We start from the raw sequence: 9,124 nt of genomic DNA on the forward strand, positions 1-9,124 counted from the left end.
AACTTGGAACGAGAACATATTTGTTGCATTTGTTCCTTATTTTGTTATTCAAAAGTAGCACCAAATTTAATAATTACCCAAGGTTGCCTGTGCAGAAATCTGAGGGCATCTATATCTCCTTTTTCTATCTGTTTGTTTTCAAGATTGCCAAAACTTTGTTCTTCTTGTTGGTATTTGAATCATCCTTGTTTGCATATTGAGAGCCTGCTCCTGGTTTTTCTTTCAGAGGATTTGATCATTATTTTGCATGGTGCAGCAGCTACAGCTATCTGCGCTTTTGTGAATGCTTGCTGAAAATGCCTCCTGTCTTCTAATTAAGTGATCGTATCTCATGTTTCTAAGATTGAAAATATCCTTCCCTGAGATCTTAGGTCCATCTTGGAACAATCTGACAGGCAGAAAGCAAGGATATGCTTTGATTCAGTATTCTAATTCATTTTATAATGCAATGCTTGCCTATATACATCACCAATCCCTCAACTTTTAATCATATCTCAGTAAGAAGTGACTTTAACCTACCGTTTCAGGAAATACTGGAGAGCGTTGTTCCCTTCCAGTCCCCATTATGCCCAAGTATGAACCTGATTTATTAAATCAATATTCAAGTGATCTGTTCACCATTTTTTATAACTTTTAAGATTTAATAAATGATGTTAGAAACTGAAGCTGATCGCACATGCTTTATTGATAGCACAGACAGCCAGTTCAAGTTTTTAACAAGTTTCGTTCTATCACAAAACAGCTAAGAGATATGAACAGAGGGCATTTCTAGGGAGGAGGTAATGGAGAGATGAATGTCAAGCTTACTTCAGTCATTCCATGGAATCCTCTCATGCCTTGAAATCATCTCTCAAGCCTTAAATTTCACCTTCTATCATTTCATGATGAAGTTCTTCATTCACTGACTTGCAGCATCCCAAAAATCCAGATTGGCTTTTCTGACACAAATTTTATAGTCTGCCTGCCTGCCAGCCAGGGTTTACCAATGGACTTCAGAGATTTTGATAGCAACTTTATGACAACATCCACATTTTTTGCAGCTCTTAGATAGGCTTACTTGAGGATGAATCCCTCGAAGAAACAGACGTTTTTTCCGGCTGCAATGTCAGCATATGAAAGGAATTTTAAAGAGAGCAGATCATGAGAAGTATTATTTGGACAATTGACTTCCAACCTCGACGAGAGTTATTTAACTATTTTTGATGGAGGCAAGCCGGCAGCATTCAGTAACAACTCATAGTTTTAGGTTGGGAATCTAACTCAAACCTCTTGTCATCTAATTGAAAGATTGATTTATTGTTTATTCCTTTTTGTCTCAGTCCTCTCTCTCTCTCATTGTCCCTTTTGTTTGTTTGTGTTGACTTTTTCCGTTAGAGGTCTCTTCTCCTTTGAAACATAACAAAATGCCGTCAGACTTGGTTCAAAATGGATCTGTCTGTGATATAGAAAAAGAATTACAGGCTTTTGACGAATCAAAAGCTGGTGTCAAGGGACTTGTAGACGCTGGGATAATTAAAACTCCTCCCTTCTTTGTGGTACTAGAAAGTGAAGTCTCTTGCCAACCAAGTCCAGCCCATTTTCATATTCCTGTCATAGACCTGAAAGGCATTCATGAAGATGATGTTCGACGTAGAGAAATTGTTGAGCAGATGTGCAATGCTTCAGAGACATGGGGGTTCTTTCAGGTTGTGAATCATGGTATTTCAAAAAATGTCATGGAGGGAATGGTTCAGGGAGTGAAGGGAATTCATAAGGAAAAGAATGAAGTGAAAATGGAATATTATACAAGGGACACGAAGAAGAAGGTGACTTGCACTAGCAATTCTCTCCTTTAGAAGGCAAAAGCAGCAAACTGGAGGGATATTTTCGCATGGCTCCCGACGCTCCAGATTCTGAAGAATATCCAGAAGTCTGCAGGTAATTCTTTTTTCTTATTTCTTCAACTCATTTTAATCCACGGTTATGACATAGATCCTTTAATTAAAAACTCGCAGTTAGTTCTAGTCAAATCTTTTTCTGCATAATTTTAATTTTGACTGTGGAGACTATCAGCTGAAGAATTCTTCATGGTAGTCTAAGATCTCCACGAAAATGCATTCCCTGTGGCAGAAAAAAGTGCACATTCTTTTTATACAGCGCAGCTTATTGATGAAAAAATATTTTGGGTGGTGCTCATATTTGATAACCCACATTGATCTAGAATTTGCCATCATTTTATCTGTTAGTCTGCAGACTTGCCAGTCCAGTGTCCTGACTGCCAACCTGCAGTAGAGTCTGCAAGCTGCTTCTCGGAATGTCGATGTAGCAGGTGAAGCTTGTTTATATGATGTTAGATCTCACTCTTACGCAGCATCATAAATCTCCAAGTTCAATTTGCAATCCTACATAAATCTCTACCTCATCAAATTCGGATAGCCTTTTAAAACATGCTGCATTTGTTTAGGCACAACAGTTACTGTGTTAAATTCTGCCCGCTAAGTTTCTTAAGTTTTTAGGCAATAAATTTATAGTAACAAGTATTACTTGTCATTATGTTTTATGCAAATGCACCAGCTTCTGTAATAAATATTAGCACCAGCAAGAACAACTCCCCTGTATTGGAACAGAGCAAAAAAGTCCAAGGCTGAAGAAATGAAGCTGACCTAGCTGACAAACTCTAGTGTGCGAATGCTTATGAAACTTCTGTTGATTTTGGTTTTGAAGCTGTTGAGTTTCACTTATTGCAGGGAGATAGAAATCAAATATTTAGCATATATAAAGAGGTTGGGAGGAACTCTTCTTGAATTACTATCAGAAGCTCTTGGACTCGAGCGTAATCATCTGACTGAAATTGGGTGTGCTAAAGGGCTCCCCATAATGATCCTGACTTCTTGACTACCCTTTTGCAAGACCATATTGGCGGCCTCCATGTATTTCCACCAAGATCACTGGGTTGATGTCCCTCCAATTGCTGGAGCTTTTGTAGTTATCATCGGTGATTTACTACAGGTGAGAACCATACGGTGGCACTACTTCACAAATCCTGGAACATTTTATGACCTATTTTGTGCTGATGATTTTTTTGCCAAACATTATTCAACTTGATTTGTTTGCTCTGACAAGTTATGTTATTGAAACAGCAAGTTCCAGATTTATGAGCGCAGGGTGCAGGCTAATCACATCGGCCCAAGAATATCAGTTGCGAGCTTCTTCGCACTCTATGACTGGATTTGTGCCCCGTTAAAAGAGCTGATATCAGATGAAAATCCTCTGTACAAGGAGGTTCCGCTGAAAGACTACATTGTTCAATACAGGTGGAAAGAACGTGATGGTGGCATCTCTACACTTGATCGTTTCAGGTTGTGATTTTGAAAATGAGAACACACTGAAATTACCCTGTTCAGTTCATATGGTCATCAGAGACCGTTAAAAATTCAGTAAATTTTCCTTCTTGGCAACCTGAAGGCTGTCGAAGAACTCTTTTGGCCACGCTATGAACGGTGATAAGATTTGAATCTGTGATCAAGACTTAGTATTATTATCTAATAAAGTATCTAAATTTTTAATTTCGACATCAACAAAACCCTGAAAGTACTTATATCTGTCGGTGTTGAAATAAGCATTGTTGCCATTGCGAACCTGTGCTTAGTATTTTGTTGTTTATGTGAATTGCAATTACACTCTTGAAGAAAATGACTCGGTGCAATTTCTGTCTCCACATTCTTTCTGCAAAAAAATGTATCTATCTCATGAGGGTTATCAGTCTCTCTTGGTACCTCATCTTTGTACTGCAACAATTTAGTCCTTGTTCTTGAGCTTGAAGCAGAATAGGGTTTTTTTTTTGGATTTTTTGGATTTTTTGGATGAAGATTTAACCATTTGAACCTTGAGCAGGAATATAGAACCTTGAGTGCTTTATCTTCCTATTTCTGGACTGCAAATAATTCCTTGGAGAGTTTGTCCATCAATTAATTAATTTCATACATAGTGTTTTATATTTTTTTTTAATATTTTTTTCTTAGAAATATATTAAAATATTTTTTTATTTCTTAAAATATATTTTTAACATCAATACATCAATAAAAACATAAAAAAAAATTAATTTTAAATAAAAACAAAATTCAAATTTTTACTAAACAGCTTTTGCAAAACTCTACCTAAATGGAATCAAAAGAGAAAACCATTTTGGCACAATTATTTATTTTATATAATATTCACGTTAATTACATTTTGCAACAAATACCTGAGTTCATATATATTCAACAAAATATACATTCTCAAAATAAAGTGAAATGCATAGTATATATAAAAATATTATACCTTAGACAAGTGCATTTCAAATAACAATAAAAATATTATCTCTCAAAGTATTTGTTTTATTTTTATAAATGGAGCATTGAGAAAACTAAAGTATTTATTTTATATTTAAATTCAATTAAAAATAAATATAAATATTTTGTACTAGTAATATAGCAAGATTTATTTGTATACCTTAATTGAAAAATGAAAGTGGCAATTGCACAGGAAATTATAGAGAGTTTACACAGTGTAGAGCTAGAAAAACTAAAATAAAACATTAAGTTGCATGGAAGAGAAAACAATTAAATAAATTAAAAGCTTTTAAAGTAAGTATATAAATAAAGCATGTAAGTAATGCAGTAAAAAAAAACATTAACATAAAGCATATATTTTTTAAAAATAAAAATAAATTGTAAAAAAAACAATAATAAAAACTTGGGAAATTATGTATTGATTTTTGGTCAGGGGTTGACCAGTAAAAATACAACAAGCACGACTCCGTTAAATAATGTTCTAACACCTAACCATCTAGTAGGTGGTCCAGTGGTAAGAATTTGGGATTAAGGGGTTTGCTCCCCCTATGATATCAGATTCGAGCCCTGAGGTTGCTAATATTGATGGTCACTGGAGGCTTGCCTGGTCATTAATTTCAGGGTCCGTGAGGATTAGTCGAGGTACGTGCAAGCTGACTCGAATATCTTCACATGAATCAAAAAAATAAAAATTAAAAAAATGTTCTAACCCCTAAACTTACTTGTGATACCAGAAATTAAACCAATCTAAAAGTCAATTTCTAACTAGAAAAAAGTATTAATTAGGCTATATTTAGTAGGAGGATAAAATTTAACCTCCAAATTTGTTGTTGTTGTTATTTTGTCTCTCGCCTACTTTTTTATTTTAAAATACATATGAAAGATTTTTTTTTCTTTCTCATTAGTCATTATTAATTATTTAATTATTTTCTCTCTTTTTCTACCAACAATTAACTGTACATTCTTAAAATTCACTTTTACGCTCTTAAAAACTAAAATATAAGTGATGCATAAAACAAAGAACAACGAAAAAACAATTAAAAACCAGAATTTGATGAAAAAAAGGTTTTAGACATAAACTTTAAATTTATAGTTTTATTAAGTCTAATAAATTCTGTCTCTTTAAGAGATTTATAATTCTTTTAAATAGGTTAGAAAACCAATCTCAACTAGATAATAAAATCAAAATCTTAAAATATAATAAAAAATCCAAAATAAAATATGAAATCCAAACAAATCAAGAAAAAATAATATAAATAGTTCAAACAGGATTCTCCTAATCCATAAAAACATCTATTAAATAATCTATTTACAACAAATCCTCATTTGATTTGTTCAGATTTTTCAATTTATGTAGGCATGATTGCATCAATAAGGTCTAAAACATTTTTCATTATCCAACTCCCATTTTTTTACTCATTTTTATTTTTTTTCTAATAAAAAACTCGGGAACATGCTCATTGTCTAATTTTAGATTTTTTTCTTGTTCAACTTATGAATCATAAAACTTGTTCAAGTTAATTATTTTACAGAATTACCAACAAAATCATCCTAAAACATCATACCTAAAATAAATTATATTATTATTTATTTTATGACACAAATACCTATTATGTCCTTGTTAAAAACTTGTCTAAACTAACATACGTGTCTGTTTATGGTAAAAGACTAACATGAGATAAGATGATTTGAATCTAGATAAAAAAAACAAGGCGCAGTCTTCATATTTTAAATTACAAGCATTGGAGGATGATGATTGATTATTGGGATTTATCTCATTTTTCAAAATGAGCCCAGAAATCTCTTCGTAGTGGATCTTTGCATGGTCAAGCTAACCCCGACCAAATCTTTTCATAACAAGAAAATTATTCTTAAACAAGAATCCTCGCAAAAAAAAAAAAAATACAAATAAAGACCAAACAATATCATTAAATATGTGTGCACGTGTATATATATTTAAATAAAATATTGTTAATTTTAAAGGTTTTAGCTCAACTGATAAGATTCTAAGTTTGCTTCTTAGAAGTCACCAATTCGAGTCCCACAAACTTCAGAGTTACTAGAGACTTACATGGTCATTAACTTCAGGCCCGTAAGATTAATCCGAGGTACACGCAAGTAAATCCAGACACTCACATTAATAAATAAATAAAAATGTTACCTTAAAGGTAAATTGCAGTTTATTGCAAGAGGGAAAGTTAAATTAAAAGGGTATTGCCAAAATACTTTTAACTTAAAAATTTATATTTATATTAAAAAATGATATTTTTTAAAGTAAAAACAGAATTTATTTATAATAAAATGGAAACATTTTTTATTTTTACTTTTTTTTTGGGAAAAAACAAATGACAAAACCCTTTTAGGATTATTCTACCAATGAATTGATTCTTTGATAAAAATCAAAATACTTAAAATGATTTCTTTATTTTTTTATAAAAATATTGCCACCTTATTAATTTTTAAAAACAAATTCATTGAAAATAAGGTAGCAATAAAGATTTCAAACATGTCCTCAACAAATTCAAATAATTCCACACGCACATTCAAACATGTTCACAAACATCCAAATATAAAGATTTCTACACTGAAAAATTAATAAACGATTATTTTAATAAATATTCAAACAAAAAAAAACATTTTTAAAAGACTGTAAATCAAGACTGAGGTTCGGACAGTAGCTTTGAAACGAAGCTTCTCATCTTTTCTAGCTTTTGATCTTGTAGATATGAGAACTATAGGAACCTCACTTACGGGTCAGCTTTCGTTACCAAATGAATTTGGATTGGCTTTTTGACAAGACAGCCTTAGCCAGATTATCCGACGGTACTAGGTTATAACCAGCAAGAATTCTATGGGTAACAACTCTTGTATTATTACTTATTATGACTAAATATTCAAAAAAAATAATACCCTTTGAAAAAATAGACATAGATAAAGAGCTGGAAAGAAGAAAAAATCATTCAATTTAGAGTTTTTAATATTTTTTAGAGTTCAATCACAAGATTTTTAAATAATTAAATATTAAATTAAGTTTGAATCATGACTCCAATATTTCATAATCAATTTCATATATTATTTATTCAAGATACTATAGAATAGAATAAATATTTGACCAAATTAAAACCTATCTTCATCAAAATAAGACAACAAACCCAATTTCTCGTGCCATCAACAAGATCCATTATAGCAAGTCACACGTTTATATTTCAGAAAATTAAAAAGAAAAATCATGAACAAACTACCAAAATAAAATAACATAAAATGAGCTAAGAAAAATTAAAAAACGACTTCACTTTATATTATAATATAAAGTTCTTCCTCGTGAATGAAAGTGAGAAGGTGTTAATAAAATCCTTGAGAAAAAAGGAAAAAGTAAAAGCAAAGCTTCCACTTAACTTTCATGCATCACCCATTACCCATAAAATTGAGCTTTTTGACCAAAGTTTTTATTATGAAGTTTGAAGTTCCAGAGACTTTCAAAAACTTCTGGAAGTCCCCCATCAAGTTTCATTGACCAACCTCAGAGGTGACACGTCATTCCAAATCCCATGCTATTTTATTCACACAATCATCACCTTATCTTATAAATTATTCATTTATTGACCCTCTTTTGAAACCATAAGCCCAGTGGATAATGGATACATCAAGTTGCTTATAAGGTTTACAAGCAATATGAGGGTCATGTTCACACCTGACTCTGCCTCGAGGAACTGATAATGGATACATCAACTTGAATTTTTTATTAACTTTTTTTTTTATTGTTTTTTTTAAAAAAAACCAGTCTAGACCGAACCGGGTTTAACAATAACGATTCAAATTATGTTTTTACTGGAACACGGGATTAATGTGTTAATAATATTATTATACGCTCCAACTTTAAAATCTGTAATTAATTTACATTATAATACTAAATTAGATTAGAAAAAAATGGATAAGTTTTGTTATAATTTATAAAATGAGACAGTTTTCATTTGTGATGAAAAAATATACTAAAGAAATTAAAATTATTAGAAAACTGTTTCAGTTCAAAGAAATTTATATAAAAAAATTATTCCCTTAAATGGGAATATGAGTTTTTTATATAAATTTATAAAATAGGACAGTTTCTCCTTGTTTCTTCCTTTAATAAATGAGATTTTATTCTTTTATTAAAAAAGCATTTTGCTTTGGACTAAACTAGCATTGAGATTGCTTAATTTTTGTTCGCCTACGAATTAAAAGAATTAATTGAGAACCCATAATCTGGGATATTAAACTTTGATGTTGCCCCTGAAGATTTATCAATGTTAATTTCACGTCTAGCCTTATAGTTTAAAATTCTCAAAGCTAATTTAGTCGAAAGCAGACCAATATTCATTACAATTAGGGAATTAATGATGAATTATATCCTCATAATCTGTTCTTGGAGCTCAATCCCACAGAACAGGGAGTATATCCAGTTACTAGCAAAGTCATCAACTCCCAGGATTGCTCTCTGTTTGAGCACAAGATATAGTTTCATCTAGTAAGTGCAGCACCGAGTAGTCCTCACACTTTACCTCTAACCTCCATAGAATAATATCATGGATAAGATTAGTGCCGCATTCCATGGTAGCTTGTCAAGTTAGGCAGGTCGTCGGAGGGGTCAAAACCCACGTCTGAAACCCTCGATCGTTTGTTTTTGTAGCAAAAACTTTTTGTAATGATATAATTATAGGGAAAGTAATTTGGATCATGGCATTAATTCTATGTTCGCCCATGTTAAGTCAAGACTATTTACACTTAAAATACTAACTATTGGCATTTTTATACACATATAAGTATAATTAATGTTC

The 9,124-nt window shown here is 31.7% G+C and overlaps 1 protein-coding gene across 1 annotated transcript; it reads left to right on the forward strand.

Moving 5' to 3' along the window:
* The first annotated feature begins 1,403 nt into the window (after positions 1-1,403).
* Positions 1,404-3,345, forward strand: LOC7487695 (deacetoxyvindoline 4-hydroxylase). The gene is made up of 3 exons (XM_052446506.1): positions 1,404-1,805; positions 2,704-2,834; positions 3,120-3,345. The coding sequence occupies exons 1-3, from the start codon at positions 1,404-1,406 to the stop codon at positions 3,343-3,345; spliced, it is 759 nt and encodes a 252-aa protein (XP_052302466.1).
* Positions 3,346-9,124: the final 5,779 nt, after the last annotated feature.

Source organism: Populus trichocarpa, chromosome 13, assembly GCF_000002775.5.
Source record: "Populus trichocarpa isolate Nisqually-1 chromosome 13, P.trichocarpa_v4.1, whole genome shotgun sequence".
Classification (NCBI taxonomy): Eukaryota; Viridiplantae; Streptophyta; class Magnoliopsida; order Malpighiales; family Salicaceae; genus Populus; species Populus trichocarpa.